Source organism: Hylaeus anthracinus, unplaced genomic scaffold, assembly GCF_026225885.1.
Source record: "Hylaeus anthracinus isolate JK02 unplaced genomic scaffold, UHH_iyHylAnth1.0_haploid 12002, whole genome shotgun sequence".
Classification (NCBI taxonomy): Eukaryota; Metazoa; Arthropoda; class Insecta; order Hymenoptera; family Colletidae; genus Hylaeus; species Hylaeus anthracinus.
Genome location: NW_026534349.1, coordinates 14,250,303 through 14,272,241, shown reverse-complemented (window position 1 = coordinate 14,272,241; position 21,939 = coordinate 14,250,303). Strand labels below are relative to the sequence as shown.

Genomic DNA, 21,939 nt, shown 5'->3' with positions numbered 1-21,939 from the left:
ATCCCACAATCCCTTTGTAAATGTTAATAATGAATACATTTAATTACGAATTTGTAAAAGAATGTAGTAAAATATTCTGAAGAAAGTCTTTGTCTAACTTAGGCCAAAGTGTCAACTGAAGGAAATAAGTAAACAAATATGATATAGCTCTGAAAACCGTAAGTATTCCCGACTACGTAATTAATTATTTAAAAAATGATCAGGGATAAATACAAACCGACACTTTCGATTTAACGAATCGTTTAAATAAATAGTTTAAAATAGGTCACACTATGTGTGCATTGCGAGTAGTGATGTCATGCACTCGCGGCTTCCGCATCCGCCGGTTGATAATTATTCGTTGACTGTACTCGTGGCTAGCCATGACGACATTACACGCTTACGATTGAACGTTATCCTTGCATCAACTATCTTCGTATTCTTCTTAACCGCGTGGTATTTATTTATCATAATCGCATGAATTATTCCTCGATACAGGGCAATTATTTAATTATCAATACTCTGTCTTTGGATGCGTCATTCAGATTTCCATACATTAATGTACGTTTAAAAATAAATTTGTAATACATTATAAATTGTTTTTAAGTATATTATATAAAGGAAAAAATGCTAACTCTGATAATATGTTAGTGTGTGAGGATTAACGAGTAATTGAAATTAAATAATCAAATATAATTAAATAAACACGTGTAGATTTTTTTCACATTTCATCGATTTTCAACCGTAATTGATTACAATAGTTGACTGCGCATATTTTGTGCATGCAAGATAAGCAAATAACAATGTGTAAATAATATGCATAATGTTTGCAAGTAATATGTGCAGTGTCTATTTACCTTGTCGAACATTTTTCGAACTTGTAACGTTTCATTACATTTTTAAACGTGTTTTATTCGATTTAGTGTAATTTAGTAAGAAAACGTAGAGTCATAGTTATTATAAATTAAACCGTAATGAAGCAAATATAGTATCAAGGAGCAATGTAACAATAATTTTACAATGAATAACTCATTTACAGTAAACGAATTAATATTCTGATACTTCATAATTTGCATTAAACAACAAATATTCTCTTTTCATTTGGAACAATTAATTGTCAACGTTTGTCCGTTAATATTTGATTATTCTGCGAGTCTTCCATGACAAAGAAAAAGCAGTCTTAGATGATAATACTTTGGATGCACACGAAACATCTAATATATTCGTACATGTATCGTACAACTGAAATGTGTATTATGCAAAATAAGAGATACATTTCTAAAACCACCTAATGACGAAACCAATCCATGTCCTACTTTCTTATCTGTTTGCTACTGTAATATGGATTTCCACGTGTACTTTAATTATTATACAAAAATTATTTCACGAATAATAAACTTGGGAAATTTACAAAAAGTTAGGAAGAAGGTATTGAATATCATAGCCAATTTTCAGTTTAAAAGGACATATAAACAATTATTGACTATATTTGTTAATAAGTGCATTATGTGTAGCTAACTTAGGGGTGTGCTTTCTTTTCATTTTTTGCAAATCTAATTTTATCAATTTTTTAAATTCTTATAACGTAACACTTTATATATTCTATAAATCGTGCTTCGAAAAATATTATCTTAAGAAATTGTAATGTCAAAAATGAATCATTAATGACTATCTTATCCGTTGTTACGAAATGCGACGAAATCGTTATATGTAGTATTAAATTGATAAAATCAATATTACGTCATTCCCATACTTGCGCCGACAGTGCCGAGCAATTTGAATCGCGATTAACGTTTCCTTTGCGTTCCATAATTTCCTTGTACCTTCTCAAAGAAGCGTTTCTGAAACCTACCCACATTACATTTCATTATCATTTCATATATATGTTGTATGACGTTTGTCTTTTATATAATTTCAGTTTTATTTTGACAATATCATTTCCATTTTCAATTAAATTGGACTTAAAAATATTCATCATTTTTTGTATATATGGATTCTTAATCCCTTGCACTCCTAAGGCCAGCTAGACTGCTTATTGTTAGATTCTTAGAGGCATGCTACTTCAAATAATAAAATAAATATAATATTTCCAATAAAGTATTTAAATTTCTGTCGATTAGAATTTAAAGTTCGAAGGAAAAAGTTATATAATATATAAAATTGTCGAGATTTGTATTGCTCCAGATGCTTGAAAATGTCCTACTGTCAATAATAATATATATATTTTCATTAAGCTATATAAATTCGTGTCGATACAAATTTAAAGTTTAAAAGAGAAAATTATACAATCTTACAAATTGTCGAGATTTTACGACACAGATGTTTAAAGACATCCTACTATGAACTATAAAATAAGCATATTTTCAATAAACTATATTAATTCGTGTTAATTGAAATTTAAAGTTCGAATGATGAAATCATATAATTTTACACATCAAGAAAAAAATAATGAAGAGTTGTGTATCATCGTGTAGCCTAACTGCATGGGTTTAAAATTTATATCGTCAAGGGCCTGATGAAGGTATGATACGCCACTGTGTTGCACTTGTCGTGAATCATTTTATGCATAAAAACATGTCGGAGAAGCGAGAGTGAGCGGCTCTCAATAAAGTCAACCCTTCGAGATGCTCGTTCCTCGGTTCTTTTTCCTCCGACCCTTGCCGATGACTTCATTACTCCAACGAGAATAGCCCAGACAGGAAGGGGTATTAGGAAACTTCAAGGGATACGGTGCTTGAATAATTAGCAGCGACCCTTAGGAGGCGAAATTTGATAATTTACTTTAACACGTTTGATAACTTAAATAATTAGTTGTGAGAATATTTGCTATCTTTAATGAGTCCATTATTAATCGGTATTTATTAAAGTCTGCAGGTACAGTTATATGAAATGCTTCGTTAAAAGGGATATTAGGTATAGAAATTAATTCTGAACCTCTCTAAGGTATATTTACCATTTATTTATAAAGAATAGGGTAGATGTTCTTGTGAAACCAAACATCAATCTGTGTGTTTTACATAAAACTCTATCTGAAAATACAGAATTAATTTCTACACTTTAAATGTAATTATCACGTACACTTGTAAACTGTTAAAAGAACATCGATAAGTAACATTTATTCCCTACTGAACGTTGTATACGTATACAGGTATATTGTAGCGACCATAAAGTTGACACTTATTCTTAAACTGTGTATACATATAGTAGAATCATTTTAATTTAACATGAAAATCTCACATAACAGTATCAAATGGCGAATGTGATTGCGGAGCAGAGTTTCAAGATTTGAACCATACTGTTTGGCTGTGCCCGGAATACAATGATCAGCGTGAAGTTTCGTTCCATATGCTCCTCAGTAACGAATATCGTTCTCCGTATTGTATCAGCACATTTTTGAGTGAACCGTATATTAAAGGGTTAAAAATTATTTATAGTTTTCTCAAAGACTGTAATATAAGAATTTAATGTAACTAAATCGTATTTACCGCACCTATTGTATGCTGTATAAGCCATTTATGGTTTGAAGCAATAAAATAAATAATATTTCACATAACAGTAATTTAACGTAACAAAATTACAACTTCTTCTTTTTATACTTGCATAAATACAGCAACGACAATAATGTCGCGTTGGCAATGCCTTAATCATGCCAAACCGAAGGTAGGGAGTAATTGTTATCTGAAAATGACAGTTTCTCAAGGTAACATTCGTAAAACTTTATCTTCGTTTGCAATGCATTATTTATGTCTCAATCCAGTACTTTGCTCGCTAGAATGCTTTTAGACATTTGGTAAGAACAATTTTAACTTGGAAAGAAACAATTATTAGTTATCATCGTGTTTCTAACCTTGACACACTTGATTGAAATATTTTCCACTTATGGTAAACTGACCATTATTCGAACTAAAAATATCGATCTATCCTGTGCTACAATTACATGTGAAATAAATATTAAGTTGTTGCAGACGAAATGTCTGATTTTATAATATAATACAATAAATAAGTATTAGGTTGTTGCATACGAAATATCTAATCTTTCGATCTCACGAAGTTCTCTAGATTTTTCTTACATATTTTTATCGGTAGATAGAACATTAAGAACTTTCACTTTGTGAATTGTGTTTGTTCAAAAGACTATGTTTACGTTGATGCGTAGATCATCGGTCGATAGGAGCGTTTGTGAAATGTTTCCATACGAGTTCAAACTTTCACACAATGCCACACAAAACTTGAATGCAGCATTTGATAAAGGTAATTAACGAACAGATAACGCGTCGTTGATTTGGCTTTCGTTCTGGCAATATAAGCCTCGATTGTGAAGCTTATCTGGTTGGCGCCAAAAGTGTGTCCAATACGGCGGTGCTTATTTCGATTAATAAACCGTATTTACGACAAAATTATAGAAGTTTAATGTTTCCCGCAAAATCAAACATTTCATAGTCAACGACCTAATAAAAAATATTCTACATCGAATCTATTTTGATAAAAACGTAAATATGTTGAATATTACGAACCCTATGTGTTTGTCTATTTAGTTTCTGTCGTAATGTGCAATCGGTTGTACATCACTGCGAGTGTTTGTGAAAAAGACGTTGGAGAGTTAAAATAAAATTGTTTTTCTTTTCTATGTTTCAGGCTTCAATGGATTTGCCGCCAGATAAAGCAAAGCTTTTGAAGCAGTATGACAACGAGAAGAAATGGGACATCATATGTGACCAAGTAAGTGCACAGTGTGTCTCAATAAGTTTTCACTTTTTGTAATAGAGTTGCAATGAATATATGCAATTGTAAGCATAGTTTTAAAGATCAACTGCCATTTAAATAAACCTAAAGTCTAGTTCCTTCGATGATTCATGATTCGTTTTTTTTTTTTTTTTAATTTAAGAAGAGATAAGAGTAAAAACTTTTATTCATTACTCGTAGAATAAAAAGATAGAGATAGACAAGTAATAGCACAATTAATAGGTTTTAGTATGTAGACACTGGAATTAAAAAACCTGTAAATAAATATAATCTCCTGATAACCTCTAAATATATATCACCTCTAATAACTATGCCCGTATAGTTAATCACTTTAAATAAATACAATAATATATATATATATATATATATATATATATATATTATTATTATTATTATTATTATTATTATTATTATTATTATTATTATTATTATTGTATTATATTGTATATAACTTTTGCGTTATTCCATTCTTTTCATGAAAACTTATTTTATTAGGTTGTCCCAAAAGTTTCTTCCGAAACTTGCACTCAATTATTTTGTGTGGCAGTGTTTATAAAAATAGACAACCTAATTTCTTAGATGTTAATATTGTATAACAGTAATGGAGCAAAATGAATCGTACGCAATTTAATAATGTAACATTAGACATACAATATTGTGTACGTATTACTTAGTAATGAAATGGAATAAACTTTTGGGACAACCTAATAGTCTGGATACTAATCTGTTTTAATTTGTTAATATAATTAATCTATCAGCTGTTTGTAATCACCATCGTATTGAAACTTCATTTGCCTCTTTTCTAATACGAATTAGTATAGATTTTCCTAGAGGACTATTATTTGTTACTACCACTTTAGGATTGTTCTATTGAATTCTGAATGAAAATGTGCCGGGACAACCATACATCAATTTCTTTAGGACGTTGCCCGTAAACGTTCATCGCGAAATTGATGCACCGCTACCGCTATTGTGAGGAATTATAAGAATGACGTAATCGGTCTTTAACTTGACGAACGTATTGTTAATCGGCGCATTCTGAGATCTTTGCCCGCTTCTGCCCGTTTAATTTCGCATCGACCAATGAATGCGGGTCCACGATCCATACTTTGTATAGGTTGCTTCAAAATGATTGTCCCTAAAAATAACCTCTGAACTAGTGATCTTTCGAGATAATAGAAAAGAGAAATTCTTTTCGTACAGCAGTTTTATGGAACGAAAAGTATATTTTTGTTTTTATGTTTCGAAGGTTATTTCAATATTGATTTTTTCTTTAACGTGGATTAAAAAGTTGTTACTTAATAATACTTTATAATAAGACGTTCTTACCAGAAACTTGCTGCGAATGGTTAGTTTCTGGAAATTTACAGTTTTACATTTATTATATTTTATATTTGAAATCATATTTTTGCTTTTGTATCTCAAAGGTTATTTCACCCTCAGTTCTACTTCAAGGCTATAAATGTAAACTTATATTAATTCCGTAGCAAAAATATAAGATGCAAAGTAACAAAATATTATATGTAAAACCATGGAAATTATAATTCAATCTTGTTTCTATGATATTACTTATGAATTTGCTTATAATTTTCAAGTTAGACAATATTTTATTGTAAATCGAAATCCGTCGTTTCCTCAGCGAACGTCGAATAATATCTTATTAATTTTTACATTTTTCTACGGACAAATAATATAAATTGACTTCTATGAACTTAGTGGACGATTTAATATGAGTTTGCAGTAGAAACTGAACTGTTTTCGCGAATACGTGTAAATGGATACGCGAAACTTGAAATGGCTATTATTGAGAGTGTTTGAGAAAAAAAAAAATTCACGAAGAAGCGCCGCTTTTTAGCGGCCTATACAAGACCTTCTCAACGCGAGACATTCAGACGTGTTCCGTAATCTCCTGGTAAAAGTCAACCGCCTTTCCTTATTCGCGCAAGGAGCTTTTAAAGCATTTCTATGAAAGAACCGGGACGGTTTTACGCACACATTACGTTGGTTTTTGTATTCCGAATCCACGGAAAAAGAAGCCACAGAGGGCTTCTCTAAAGAGTTCATGAAAGGTTTTTGCGGTTTAGGTGGACCATTCGCCTCGTTAAACCGACAAGAGCCAAGCAGCTAGGGTGGAATTCGTCTCGAGTGGAAATTACTCTCTTCTCTTTCGCGAGCCTTTGCTAGCACAGTAGAAAGTACAAAATGGATTTGACGAGTCGTCTGGATCGAAGGGGACGAGATGCGCGGAGATTAAGCGTCTTTCGGATTATTTCGGACGTTGAAAACTCACGGATAATGAACTTTCGGTACGCAAACGATATTAATGAACAGAGGGGATTTTAAGGGGATCTGAAATTTACGCAACCGTACAATGTATTACATACATACATAATACGTAATGTGTATTTCCGTACCGAGAGTTTTGAATGAAATTTATAACAGGTTCGGTTTGGACAGAAAACAAAGTTAATATGCTGAAATTATACTTGAAGTATTAATAATTATGTTTACGTTCTTTCTAGGAGCTAGAAAATCATGCGAAATAAATTATAAAATGTAAAGGCACAATATTGTATTTACTTTCTACTTCGTACAAAAAAGTCAAATTTCATCTTAAACGACCAAATTTCTTGGCATTAATATGTCTAGTTGAATTCTTGTTTTCTAAACATGCGCTAAACGTACCCAGAATATTTGCACTATTAAATGAAAGTACACATGGTCGCGATTAAACGTGAAAGGTGATGTCTAAGTGTCCTCTACGATTACGTTGATAGGTGTATTTTGTTATTAAAAGACATATTTCTTTTACAATACCCTGTACGTTATACAAATTTACATCTAATACATATTAAATCTCATAGCATTGGAATTCATAATTATTGTAGTCTGAGCATGCTTTATTAAAACATGCGAACATAGTCATATCGCAACAAAATTTTGAGAGTACATAACAAAAATAAAATATTGATAGAATGATATTTATCGAAGTTAAGTATATCTTACATTTGCTCTTATTACGCGATTCGTTTATTTTTAAAGTTGCTAAGGAATTGAGGTTCTGGTGGAACAGAATTATCATTTTATAATTAAAACTATAACTCACTCGTTGTATTATCCAGACCTTTTCCCGTCCGACAATCAGCTACTCCGAGCAATGACGCATTTTTTTAGAGGAATACGATTATGGTGACATACTGCTTAGATTTTTGCATAGAGACAGCATTGTGTTGCAGGAGAATTCAATTATTTTCATGACGATAAATTATTCATCGTTTTCTTAATAGATAACACAAACAACCTTCCTGACTGTAGCTGGCAATGATGATAAGGAGAAGGATTTAATTAGGATTCAATAAGGATTTAAATATTAAAAAAGGATTTACTTACTGTCCCACTCTTTAGTTAATCCAACTTATCTCCTACAAAAATAATCAATCAAAAGGCAACAAAGGAGATACTATTATCAATAAAGCAAATAAAGAAACAAGTTGTAGTAGATACAGTAAATTAAGCAAGACAATAAATGAAGAAGCAGAGTGAACAGTGATGAATGTACTTATAAACGCAAACAGTATTGATAAGAGTGTGCAAAACAGTGGAATTAATTTAAATTTAATGAGATAGATGGTGCTGTTTCTCAAAAATTAAGTGAGAGGTTTTCTTTTCTATTTTCGTTATTTACGACGAATATTATAATATAAATACGATATCCAAAAGGGTCTTCGGATTTTTAGTTTTCAATAAAACATAAACAGTATGAAACATTGCGCACTTATTATTCAGAAACAAAATATCGAAGCCCCTCTTGGAAAACCCTTTACAAGAATTTTGTTCAACATGAATTGACAAAGGATCTATTAGGACATCCCACAAAATTCATGCCACGTATTTTGTTTTATTCAAATTAATATGCGAAACACTATATTTCCATAATTTTATCAAATATAAACCCAATTTGCATTTTATGGAATGACCTAATACACTCCCGAACAGAAAACTCACTAACAATAAATTCAGAGTTCTCCAGTAGTGACTAATCTTCTACCTTCTATATAAGAATGAAGCTCTGACTGATTATAATCGACATCCAGGCTAAATCCTTGGACCTAGAAAGCTGAAATTTTGCACAGAGGTTTCCTTTATGATGTATACAAGGAATAAGAAATGATATTTCGAAATTCAATCCCTAAGGGGGTAAAAAGGTGTTTCAACGTTAGTATTCCACACGGGTGAAACCGCGGACCAGTTATCGGTAATATCGATCGAAACATCTGAGTTACGGAAAACAAAAGACAGTCACCTATTGATTCACGAAGGAACACGTGGTCGAATGTAAACGACATAAAATAAATAGTATTCCATGCGAGTGAAACCGCGGGTCACAGCTAGTGATACATAAAGATCACACCTCGTAGTAATATCACGTGTAACTACAACTCGAAACTTTGTTACCCTACCTTGTACTTATCGATAAATGTCGTAAAATACAATACGGGCTAAATGATAGCACACTCGAATTTCCATTCTGATTCTTTCAGTGTCTTTATGGATTCCGAGTCGTGTGGACGTAGTGTTGTGTGCGCATTCGTGAAATTGGATATTCCTGGGGCAACAGGGTTGGCCTGTTCGGGGTCATCGGTGGCCCGTCTCGGATTTTGAACAGGCCTGTAGGGCATGTGTGTAACTCGACACGGATGTAATGCAAGCCGTGCTATTATACGATACAAGAAGAACGGGCCGCAAAAAATTGTACAGCATCCCTCGCTCACCGGCGCAGATGTACACACGTGCGCTCATTTGCATGAATTCGACACTTCGGGCAACCCGTGAACTCCTTGTTCCTTCGAATTTCTTTCTTTATCTTTCTTTTTTTGTTTTTTTTTTTTTTTTTTTTTTGGTTTTCAAAGAATACGTATCTTCGGTATTAGTAAAAATAATCAAAGGAATAGAATATATTTTAAACCGAAAAAGTTTCGATATAGAAAACAATACCTTTCACTTAAGTTAGGAGAAGCAGCATCGTCCCTTCCATTAAATTATACTGTATTCAAATTTGTGTATAGTTTGATTAAAATTGTTTTGTGCTTATAACACGTTCATCTTTTATTTTGCCTCTGTTAATTTATTATAGATATTGTAGTCTGTTTTTTTCATTTGCTTTGTTTACAATAGTATCTTTTTTGTTGTTTTTGAATTTATTATTATTGTAAATGCATGGTACGCTTATGAGATTAGTATTATATGCTAGAAGAATTAATTTACTGTATTGTTGAGTTATTGAAATGTCTAACAGACCCATTCTAGTCCGTTAAGTTTTTAGACAACATTAGTAAATAAATGAAAAGTTGGAATGAAAAAATATGCGACGTTTTAAATGGATTTTTTCAAAGCGTAAATATACTATTTAGCAAGACAATTGTACGATATATTAACGAAATAATAATTGAATTTTACCCGGGAGGATTCATAAAATTCGTTCTCTAATAAACGTGCAAGTGAAGATTAAGAAGTATCAGTATGGATATATCAAACTAATTGAATCTATCAATTAAAGTGTTTGGATCAACATGTAGCTCTAAATTACCTTCTTCAAAAACGTGTATTCATCTTTTGTTCGTTATTCGACATTTCTACCTTGATGCGAATTTTTCCCATTTTTGGAACCAGCATATAAAACAATACTTATTAAACTGCGAATATTTATACAAATCCATATCTTCCAAGCTACAGAAAAATAATTGATACTTAAATAAAAGCATATCTTACCTTTCTAAACGATATAAAATGTATACTATTATTGATACTTTATATTTTTTTGCATTTGTACACATATTCATAGATTTTCCCCACATTTTCATTTACTAAATATAAACGCATAAGGGTCCGACATTATTCTGATAATTGCGAAGAAGTCCTCAGCATTCAAAAACAGCGGTTTTCCAGTGTGAAACGCAAACAAACAACGCGCATCTTTTTACACCAGCGTGAAAGTATAATGGCAAGATGAAAGTGTATGCGAAGAATGAGCCCACATGCGTGAAATTACCTAAATTAGTGCCACAGGCACGCATTCGTGCATACGCGCACGCACGCGTGCATGTGCGCATTTAAGAAACCGTGAGATATTGTTCCACTCTGTACAAAATTACAGGAGCCTCAGCCATTAAAGCCACCGAGTGTAGAATTGCACACACGTTGATTACGAAGGCGCTCGTTAAACCCCGCTAGAACCCGAATATACGTATCGTTTAAGTGAATTAAAACCTTTTACACTGTATCTTTTTTTTTTTCATGGTTTCCTCTTAAACTAACTGGATTTTTAGCCCATGTATTAATCGTAACGTTATACCTGCTCGCCAAGCCCTTGCACGAATTTTTTTTATTATGGTAGTAGATCAAAATAAATGTCTTCTTTTTGATCCTTGATTACTTCACAAAGTAACAAATATTTCACGTTAGACAGAGATATTTAGACAAAGTAATTAACATTATTGTAGAAAAATGATTAACATTGCTGGAAAATACCAAGAAAGTTACCGTTTTTCTGAAACACACCGATTTATTTAATAAGATTTAACGGTAATTTAAATTAATTCGGTAAGAACCATTAGTAGTTGATACGACTCTTAAAACAAAAAAAAATATGATTATATCTACATATATACACAGGTTTTGAATAGAATGGTAGATAAAAACAAATTTCTTTTTCTTTTTTATTCCTTTTTGGAATTAACTTTGTTTATGATATTATACAGCGAATTATTGAAACCGTTCGACACTTCCGTTAGTTCTCGTAATACATTCTTGCATGTCTGCAAACCGAAGAATGTAACCGCTACTTCCTTTAGCTTATCAACAACTTATGCTTACCTACTCGAATGAGAGTATACCGAGATACCTTTCAAACCATATCAATCCGTAGAGTATGTGTTTGCAATAAATATTCAAACTGAATATTAGATTTACCAGTGAGGCAATATTTCATCAGATTATATTGTACTTTATAAATAATATTTTACAATAATAATACATTCTCTCAATCTTAATTAACGATGTTATGAATCAATTTATATTTTGTAATTCTACTTTGGTGTGGTATACATTTTTTTATTCAATTATATGTCAGAACAGTTGATCATTATTTTAAGAATATATCTTCTTATTCCTTGCTTTATTATGCCAACTTCATTTATCGTGAAATTTTTGTAGATTAAAATTCTAATTTAAATAAATTCGATTCTCGTTTCATGAATGCGTCATAAAATAATTTTCAAAAGGAATCAAAGTGAGAGTTTTTGAAACTAAAGGAAACTAAACAGATTAAAAATGTCAACAGATTCAGCGGACGCTTACGTAATGTATCGTATATTGATGTTTTCAGGAAAGAGTACAAGCAAAGGATCCACCATCCCATTATTTAGCAAAGTTACGCACCTACCTGGATCCAAAAGCATCGCGAAGCCATCGAGTATGTTGCATTTATTTGATTTTTTATCCATTCTTTGTGTTCCAATGTTCGTCTGCCTTATGTTGTAACGTGATTTCGGCCAAATTAGAGATTCGAGATGTAATCACACATTTATAGAGTGAAGCATGATCGCAGTGAATTCGAAGAGTGGTTACGACAAAAATAAATTTCAAGTGTAGAATAAAGTCTTCGTATTTTATATGACTTTGATTTTGAGAAAATCGAGTCTAAACATTCGTGAAGTATGCATGCAATCGATCATATTGACATTTGATTCTGCTTGAGTTTGTAAATAAATTAAAAATTACAAGGTTAGATGAAATAGATCAAACGTATTGTATATGTAATTTAATCAAGCATAGTTTGTTTAATGTAAATATTTCGACTCGCAATTTAAGTTGTCTTAAGTATACAAAAGTTGATTATTAATGCCTGAAAATATGTAAGTAATGAGATTGTACAAGAAGAAATGTAGTTGAAATGATTATGTTACAAAATGTAAAATTATGGTAATATTACATACATGATTAGATCTTACCGAATATAAAATAAAGATTGGACCAACATAAATAATAAGGCCAAACACGTTGTATGTACCTCACCGTGTACAATCATTTTTAGATGGTGGATTATTTTCTATCATATGCTACGAAACCCTTCCGTTTCGCCTAACCGATGTGGTCGAAAGTGGTCGTCCGCAAAGGGTTAACCCAGGCACAGTGGAATACCCATGCACGCTCCACGAACTTTCAAACTCGATTTTCTTAACCCTCCATTACACAATGTGCTCAATCAAGAACTTAATAAAATCAAACCCTGCAAACTTCGCTTGGGAAATTTTAGGGAATTCGCGCATGATGTATTCTTGTAAAGGACATTAAATACCCTCACAGGTTCATCCGCTTATCAGTTAGTGAGATTAGTAATTAACTCTTAAACTTTCGAATAACCAAGAAACAATCTCTGAAAAATTAATGGTAAACATTATTATATCTACGTATATGAAATATTTACTTACCATGTGAAATAGTAAGTATAGTTTAACAGTTTATGGTATAATTTATATCATTAATTAGCTCTGGTCCATGTTCGTCTGGTCCAGCTATCTTCATAACAATCGAATCTTTTTGGAAGAATAAAATAAAATTCAAGCAATTAAATATTAAGAATGCAGCTAAGTATAACAATTTCTTTATTTTACGCGTTTGACACACATTTTTGGTAAGAAATCGTTTCTTTTTCGATCGCACTGCGAGTTGCTTCTCTCTATATATGTTCAGAACGTACGTTTAACGAAATGTTTATTTCTTGTGCTGAAAAATGTCCGTTTATTTTCTGTTCGTTTTTCGCTGGTGAAAGACTGACGACGGATACTAACGATTATACAGTCGTATCGTTTCCTTACGTTCTTCCAGAAAAGAAAAATAGTTGGGGAGTCAACGTCCACCCAAGTACTCCGGGATTTGGAAATCTCCTTACGCACGAATCACATAGAGTAAGCTCGAATATTATATTTAATAACGTGTTGAATCTTACAGGTATAACGTTTCAGAGTTTGGTGGGTTAAAAAACTGCTTGATATTATCCTTACCTTTAATATTTCATTTAAAATTATTTCTCCAGTTAACGGATACTGTGAAGACAGAAATTTATACAAGTTAAAACGCATTAAGGGGGATACTTTCTTTTCTGTACCAGTTTCGAGGCAATTTTCATGATTTTTTTTCCAGCCGAAATACTTGACATGAACTTTTGAAATTTGGCACGTTTATTTGTACATGTATATACAAAATCCTCTAAAATTGTCAACTGTCCTGCTCAATTTGTTTACAAGTGACGTAGAATATTCTACGTCCCGTTATAACTACATGAATTTGCTAAAAATATTTTAAAGACCCTAAGTAACGAGAATATTAACACATTAGCGACTGCTGATGTGAATTCTCGTCACTTTAAATTCTATTCTTGGTTATGAAAAAATTATAAAAATCTGTTTATTTTATACGCTACATATTTACAACATTGATATTTCAAAACATATTTTGTAATTTTTATCTTCGTCTCAACGATACAATTTATTATTATTATTATTATTTTCTTAAGTACAGTAAAATATCTGCCTGTCGCGAATGTGTTAATAATAAAAAAAAACCTAGATTTTGCTCCAAAACAGTGCACCCTTAATAAGTCCGTTGACAGCACTCTTCTGTGCAGTTTGAGTTTAATTTTTCTTTTAAATAATGTACCTCAAAGAGTTAAACAAGGATTGTATCATTGGAATTAATTTTAATTGCGAAAGCAACACAAACAATATAACGACTGTATCTTGTCTACCTTGGAAATGGTAATAGTCTTTTTCACGTGTAAAACCATTTTCCAAGCCCAACGGTTACTATTTAAATAATGATCTAGATGGGTGAGGGAGTTCCTAGACGAGGAGAACCAAGGTTTGGACGCCCTTATAGACTACCTCAGCTTCAGGTTACTCATGATGAGGCACGAGCAACGTCTTTTAGAATCCCACGCGAGTTCCGAAGAAAAATTGCAAACCGGTAAGTCCGTATGTTGGCGGCTGACGCGCTAACATTCGCATGCGTTATAACGAGGTCCTGGAAAAGATTTAATTGGTTAACGCAAAACGTGCGCGACGCACTTATTTTCCAGGTGGTCCTGGGGACACTTCGCCCTTAAACAACGGCTGCCTTAGGCCACCGCTCCACGAGCTAAAGGATAGTCCTGGCGTTAAAAGGAGATCACGGCACGTGGCGCGTCTGAATATGGGCGAAGCGAAAGATGACATTCACGTTTGCATACTGTGCATGCGTGCCATCATGAATAACAAGGTACGAAACTGCACCGCAGAAGAATTGGTACAAGGACGTCGCTCCAGATGGCAAAAAGTTTGTCAGCTGTTGATACTTTCTGTTCTCGCTTCGATTCTGATCGCGTGAATTTTTTGGGGTTCGTCAGAGGCAGAGATTCGCACGATTTTATATTCCATCAATGAAAATAAGCTTGGAATGATTTTTGATGATCTAGAGTTTTGTTTTTATATAAATATTTGGGTTGGAGGTATCAATAAAGGGATCCGAAGGATCAATTGTTGTAATAAACTCGGAGTGATCGATCTAAGACTTTTTATTTTTATTAGGATTCAAAGTTGCATTGACTTCTTGGTCCTACTACACCTACTTTACCTACTACATTGGTTCTGTTTTCGTTTTCTAGGTAGATTAAATTCTGTAGTGTAGAATAGAGTCCTTCAAGAATTAGTCATTAACCACTATGTTGGTTCTGTTTTCGTTTTCTGGGTAGATTAAATTTTGTAGTGTAGAATAGAACCCTTCAGGAATTGGATTGTGTTTTTCGTGAGGTCTTGAGATATGATTACCGTATTAGGCTTTATATTGTATCTTCGTCGATGCTGTTCGAGATTTCTGCATTCATATGGGGTGTGGTTAATCATCAATGATTGGTTGTTGCAGGATGTATACAGCGACGTGGTCTTGTTTTGTTGCGAATGTAGTCATCATTGGGACATTATAGACTTTTCCTTGTAATCATTGGTAGACGTTACCGATTGCTTCAGATTTACAATGAAAAATATTAGAACACACACATGTATATTTAACCCATTGACCCATGTCACTCTTTAAACTTTTCATTATAATAAACACTGTAGACATGCATCAGTCGAGATCCTCGAATTCAAATTTCTAGATAATTTATTCGATTCTACTTTAATGAGAGAGAGAGAGAGAGAGAGAGAGAGAGAGAGAGAGAGAGAGAGAGAGAGAGAGAGAGAGAGAGAAACTAAGACTGTCCAGGATTAATCGTGGCGATCATTAATACAAGAAATATCTTTACAGTACGGCTTCAACATGGTTATACAGCATCGAGAAGCAATCAATTGCATCGCCCTTAGCTTAATGCATAAAAGTTTAAGGTGAAGACATATTTTTTTGTTCTATCAAGGAAATAGTCTTCGTTACATTGCGCAATATAAACAAGTATATTGTTCTTTCAGAACGAAAGCGCTAGTGTTGGAACTTCTTGCTGCGATCTGCCTCGTAAAGGGTGGCCATGAGATTATTCTGTCCGCGTTTGACAACTTCAAGGTAGTGTGCACGGAAAGGCGAAGATTTACAACGCTGATGGCATATTTCACCCAGTACGACAGTTTTCACATAGAGTTCATGGTCGCCTGTATGCAGTTCGTGAATATCGTCGTTCATTCGGTGGAGGACATGAATTTCAGGGTACACCTGCAATATGAATTTACCAAGCTTGGGTTGGACGAGTATCTGGAGAAACTTAGGCATACCGAGAGTGAGGATTTGCAGGTTTGTTGATAATGCTATATATTAGGCGTAAAAATATCATAATAAACGCTGTTTTATCGTTAAATTATTATGTTTATTTATCGGAATCTCTCTTCAGGTTCAAATCTCTGCGTATCTAGATAATGTATTCGATGTAGCTGCCTTAATGGAAGACAGCGAAACTAAGACTGCCGCATTAGAAAAAGTAGCCGAATTAGAAGACGAACTTGGTCACGTAAGTGTAAACGGAACAATCTATTGATAATATTACAAAGGGAATGTAATGACATGTATCTATATTTTCATTTCTTACTCATTTTTCATCTTTGTAGTGGAATTTTATAATAATTAAAGACCAAGTACTTTTTTCACGAATATTTTGTGTTTGGTAAATAGGCACATGACAGAATGGCAGAACTGGAGAGAGAATCGCTCGCGAAATTAGCGGAATTAGAGACTGAACTAGGTGCATTAAAAGTGGAATATAACGATGCCGTGGACGCTCGTCGATTGGCTGAGGAGGAACTTACAGCTCTAAAGAGACAGAAACAGGATTCTGCTCGAAGGCAAAGTGTTTTAGAGAACAAAATCATTGAGTTAGAAACTCTTACGGGCACTCTCACCAAAGGTTCCACGGGTATGTTGTTAGTTTCTTATACACGTTTTAAAACAGCGTTTCGTCTTTTCGACTCAACTTCAGAAAGAATAAACCGTGTCCTTTGGGTAAGATACTCCAATATCTCATTAGCATTGCAGCTAGCGTTTTCAGAGGTCAAATGACACACCGATACCCAAAGGACGCGTTTTACAGTCTGAAGTCTCAGTTAGTATCAACCGTAAGGAACCTTTAACATTTTAAGTAGTTCTCTAGTAAAAACTAAAGAAATAACAATTTAACGTGCAATGTTGTAAACTTCAACAGCGAATCATCGAAATGGATCTGCAACGAGCCCAATGAGTAATTCGGATAACGTGACGTCTTCCACGTTTAATTCTATCCCATCGCCAACATTGGAACAGCCATCGGTTCCAGCGGCTCCTGCACCACCTCCACCACCTCCACCTCCGTGTCCACCGCCACCTCCTATGGCATCTCTGTCACCCGGAGATCAAAAATTACCACCCCCTGCACCTATACCTCCACCACCTGCTGGCATGATGCAAGCACCGGATGGAGCAATGACGATTAAACGAAAGGTAAACAAACATATAGATACAAATTTCAAATAAAGAATAAAAGACAAAGTTTAGTTTATTCATTACCCATTGAACATAAAATTTCATCTATACAATTAATATTTCACTGTGAATAATAGTATGTCTCGCTATAAACCACGATTGTGTAAACTTTGCAAGCTTGTCCCTAATAATTTTAGTTTATTTAGTAATTTAATATAATGTGTTCGTACTTTTACAGGTTCAAACGAAGTATAAACTTCCCACGCTAAATTGGATCGCTTTAAAGCCTAACCAAGTCCGAGGCACCATCTTCAATGAGTTAGACGACGATCGATTACACAATTACATAGATTTTTCCGATTTCGAAGAACGATTCAAGATTGGTATGGGTGGGCATATAGCTAATGGTACTAACGAAATCGACGGTCTTCATAGTTTTCCAAGTAAAAGGTTCAAAAAACCAGAAAACGTATCGCTTCTGGAGCACACTAGACTACGAAATATTGGTGCGTACACACGAGACTTTGATAGGTTTTATTTATTACCTAATATCGACTCTTTCGAAACATACGCTCAGAACAAAAATAAATTACAAATATTACCGTTTTTACAGCTATATCACGAAGAAAAATGGAAATGCCAGTAGAGAAAGTAATTTCGGCCGTAAACGCTCTTGACCTGAAAGTACTTTCACTGGAAAATGTGGAATTACTGCAACGTATGGTGCCTACGGATCAAGAGGTACGATTCTTCCTTTTACTATTTCAGAAGGCTGCTGCTAGTTATAAAACACGACAATTTTACAATGTTACAGATAAAAGCATATAGAGAGTATATAATTGAAAAGAAGAATGTCAACCTTCTAACGGAAGAAGATAAATTTTTAATGCAGCTCGGTAAAGTGGAGAGGATATCAACGAAATTGTCCATCATGAATTATATCGGAAACTTTTTTGACAATTTACATCTTATTACCCCGCAAATACATGCTGTGATATCTGCATCGAGTTCGGTTAAGAGTTCAAAGAAGCTGAGAGCAGTATTAGAGATTATCCTTGCCTTCGGGAACTATCTGAATAGCAGCAAACGAGGGCCAGCATATGGATTTAAACTGCAGAGCTTGGATACATTGCTCGATACAAAATCGACGGATAAGAGAATGTGCCTCTTACACTATATAGTGGCAACCATACGAGTCAAGTTTCCAGAACTTATCAATTTCGAATCGGAACTTATGTATATCGATAAAGCTGCCACAGGTTTGTATATTGGCATTTTGATTACATCTCTTTCTAAAATACTATGTGAAAATATCATCGACAAGCATTACATAGTATATCTTTATTAATTTTATTGATATCAGTTTCTTTCTGATCTTACATAATTTCATATAGTGCCATCGTGTATAATATCATAAAATCGTTTAATCTCATCCACTACTTGCAGTCTCGTTAGAGAATATAACAACAGACGTTCACGAGTTAGAAAAAGGTATGGATCTTGTAAGGAAAGAATTCGAACTTCGTGGTAAAGAAAAACATAACACGGTACTGCGAGATTTCTTAAATAACTCCGAGGAGAAGTTACGTCGTCTGAAATCTGATGCCCGTACCGCTGGTGAAGCGTTCCGAGAATGCGTCGAATTTTTCGGCGAAAGCCCGAGACAAGCCGATGCTAATACATTCTTCTCCCTTCTTGTTAGATTCGCAAGGGCATTTAAGGTAAAGTTTTCCTATAAAACATCAATTATACACACATTGACAGCTTAAAATGTGGTTTACGTTCATTCATATAAAGAGTAATTAGCGATCACGGAATAAGGTAGTGTAAAGCAAAGTGGTTTTACAGGCTGCGGATCAAGAAAATGAACAGCGTCGTAGATTGGAAGCTGCTGCTGCAGAGGCTTTGAACACCTCAGAGGAAGTGATTAAACGAAATAAATTAAATCAAAAGAAGCAACAGGTACGTTTTACTCTTTACTTATTCTTTACTATTCACTTAGATAGCAAAACATTGTAATTATCTACTATCAGTATCATGATCATCTTATGCACGTTATGCATCTACTTATCTTGTATTTAAAACAAATTTGTTTCTTTATTAACGAATACCGTGTTGGAATGTAGAAATAATTTAAATTTAGTCGCATCTAATGTGTGTGATCTATTTTTTCTTCATTAAGCTTGTTAACTTTTCGCTTATTTTAACGTGTTTATCCCCACAATTTGCAGCTTAAACATTGCTAGTTCTAAGCTATTAAATGCAACGTTTCACGTGAGAATCGTGATATCTTTTTCTATTATTGCGTTATGAATAATGGGATTGAACGCAGCAATATTATTTGTTTATTTACGATGACACATATAGGGTTTTGAAATATTTTGAAATGTGTAATCAAACTGTACAGAGTATATCCTGTTCATTCTAAGAATCAAAAAGAGTTATGCATACATAATTGTAGAAATACTTCACGAAATATTTTCACGATGATTAGAATATGCTCCCACAACAGTTTAGCGATCTGTTTCAAATCCTGTATGTACCATGTATAATTGTGTGCACAAAAATTATGCTTATTGCTTGAAATTAATTTATTCTTATACTTTCAATCATACTTTTCAGTACAATATGAACAACTCTATTGCACTTTACCAACTTACAACCATTTCCAAGAAAACACAAATATCCCTTTCCCTCCTCTTCTCTCAACATCGATGCTATAAAACTTATTTTTTTATCAGTATCACAATCAACTGTTTAAATTTCAGTTTTTTTGTGAGCATAAGAAAAATATTTATAATTGCTGGTAGTTTCATAAAAAAATATCGAAGGCCTAGAAACTTCAGAAAACAAGCACAGTGTTATAACAGAACCATTAGCATTTAAAATTACTGTTGCCTAGATAAATTAAGGAACACAATATAATATGATAAATTAGGTGGCATCAAGCAGATTCTCATTTTCAATTTATTTTAAATAGATATTTTTTTTTTAATAAAATTTATTTCCTCGAATAAAAAAGAAATTACAATTTTATTAAATGAATATACTGTGTTTAATTTGTTTGATGCTTGTACTTACTTTTAAAATGTAAAGCTAGAACCTTGTTCTTCAATGTATGACAGTGCAATTTTAAATGTATCTGCGCTTCTCAAATACGTTTATTTATTTATTTATTTATTTATTTTTATAACAACGCATGATTTATGCTTTCTCAAAAAGTCTTGCATACCTTGACACTTATAACATTTCTTAATTGTTTATACAATGCAGTTCGGGGCAGAATCATTTACCATCACTAAATAACACATTTTGATTTGATTTGTCTTAATTGGTTAATTTGATCCATTGATGATCTTGTTATTACAATTTTCTAACAAAACTGATATCAAGTATAAAACACAATTTTGTATGAAAATGCTGATTAGCTTTACCAACAAGGATAGGTCACATTAGTGGAATCACAGATTTCAATCAAATTTTGTCTGGTACATTCAAAGTTTAACTGAGCAAATGACACTAAAATATGAATATCAATACTTGGTAAAAACAGAGATAACATAGTATTAGATAAAAAATATAGGCACAATAGAAATGCTTAACGTTAAAAGTATCATACTAATCACTTATCTTGACATCTAAAAATATATTGTTTTTTAATGTGGATAATAGAGGCAGTCTTTGATTGACTTAAACTTTAACATCACATTTCATTTTAAATAATACACATTTGCACATATCTTTCATCATTTATTTGTTCAATTTTACTGTACATGCATCAGATAAAAGTTTGACTGTAACCAATGATTTTATTGCTGTGACATTTTCTTGTAACTGTTAACGAAAAAAGCAGTAACCTCTGTTACAAATATAATACTCACGCGGAGATTAATTTTAGATGGAATTTCGTTTCGCTGCATGTTGTGAGATAGCATGATACTTTACAGGGATTATTACATAATTATGATGATTATTATTATTCCGAGAGTGCTGTTTAGCATAATTTTTCGTTTTTTGAATAGACTAAAGGTCTATTAAGGTATCTCACGAACGTCTATTTTTCTTATTTGTTACATATTTATTTGGATTTAAAGTCACCGAAATTTTGCTGTAACACGAACAAGAGTCTGTTACACCGACATCTTAATGAACTGGAGCTCAGAACGTAACAATATAGTGAACGTAACAATTCACAACATGTAAGTCTGTGCTCACTCACTTCCTCCTAATAACATATTTTTAATT

General features: G+C 33.0%; 1 protein-coding gene across 3 annotated transcripts in view; it reads left to right on the top strand.

The window, feature by feature from the left end:
- LOC128891677 (formin-like protein) overlaps positions 1–21,939 on the top strand; it is a 61,497-nt gene that overhangs the window by 36,893 nt on the left and 2,665 nt on the right. Inside the window, exons 2-17 of one of the 3 annotated variants that reach the window (XM_054151363.1) lie at positions 4,615–4,698; positions 12,107–12,193; positions 13,582–13,688; positions 14,606–14,745; positions 14,858–15,036; positions 16,063–16,139; positions 16,221–16,536; positions 16,634–16,750; positions 16,912–17,152; positions 17,438–17,712; positions 17,933–18,200; positions 18,308–18,435; positions 18,509–18,953; positions 19,141–19,415; positions 19,543–19,656; positions 21,789–21,893. In XM_054151363.1, coding sequence (XP_054007338.1) covers positions 4,615–4,698; positions 12,107–12,193; positions 13,582–13,688; positions 14,606–14,745; positions 14,858–15,036; positions 16,063–16,139; positions 16,221–16,536; positions 16,634–16,750; positions 16,912–17,152; positions 17,438–17,712; positions 17,933–18,200; positions 18,308–18,435; positions 18,509–18,953; positions 19,141–19,415; positions 19,543–19,656; positions 21,789–21,863 — 2,928 coding nt within the window. In that variant the 3' untranslated portion in view covers positions 21,864–21,893. The remainder of the gene's footprint in view (positions 1–4,614; positions 4,699–12,106; positions 12,194–13,581; positions 13,689–14,605; positions 14,746–14,857; positions 15,037–16,062; positions 16,140–16,220; positions 16,537–16,633; positions 16,751–16,911; positions 17,153–17,437; positions 17,713–17,932; positions 18,201–18,307; positions 18,436–18,508; positions 18,954–19,140; positions 19,416–19,542; positions 19,657–21,788; positions 21,894–21,939) is intronic. The other 2 variants (XM_054151362.1, XM_054151361.1) reach the window with 2 other exon arrangements.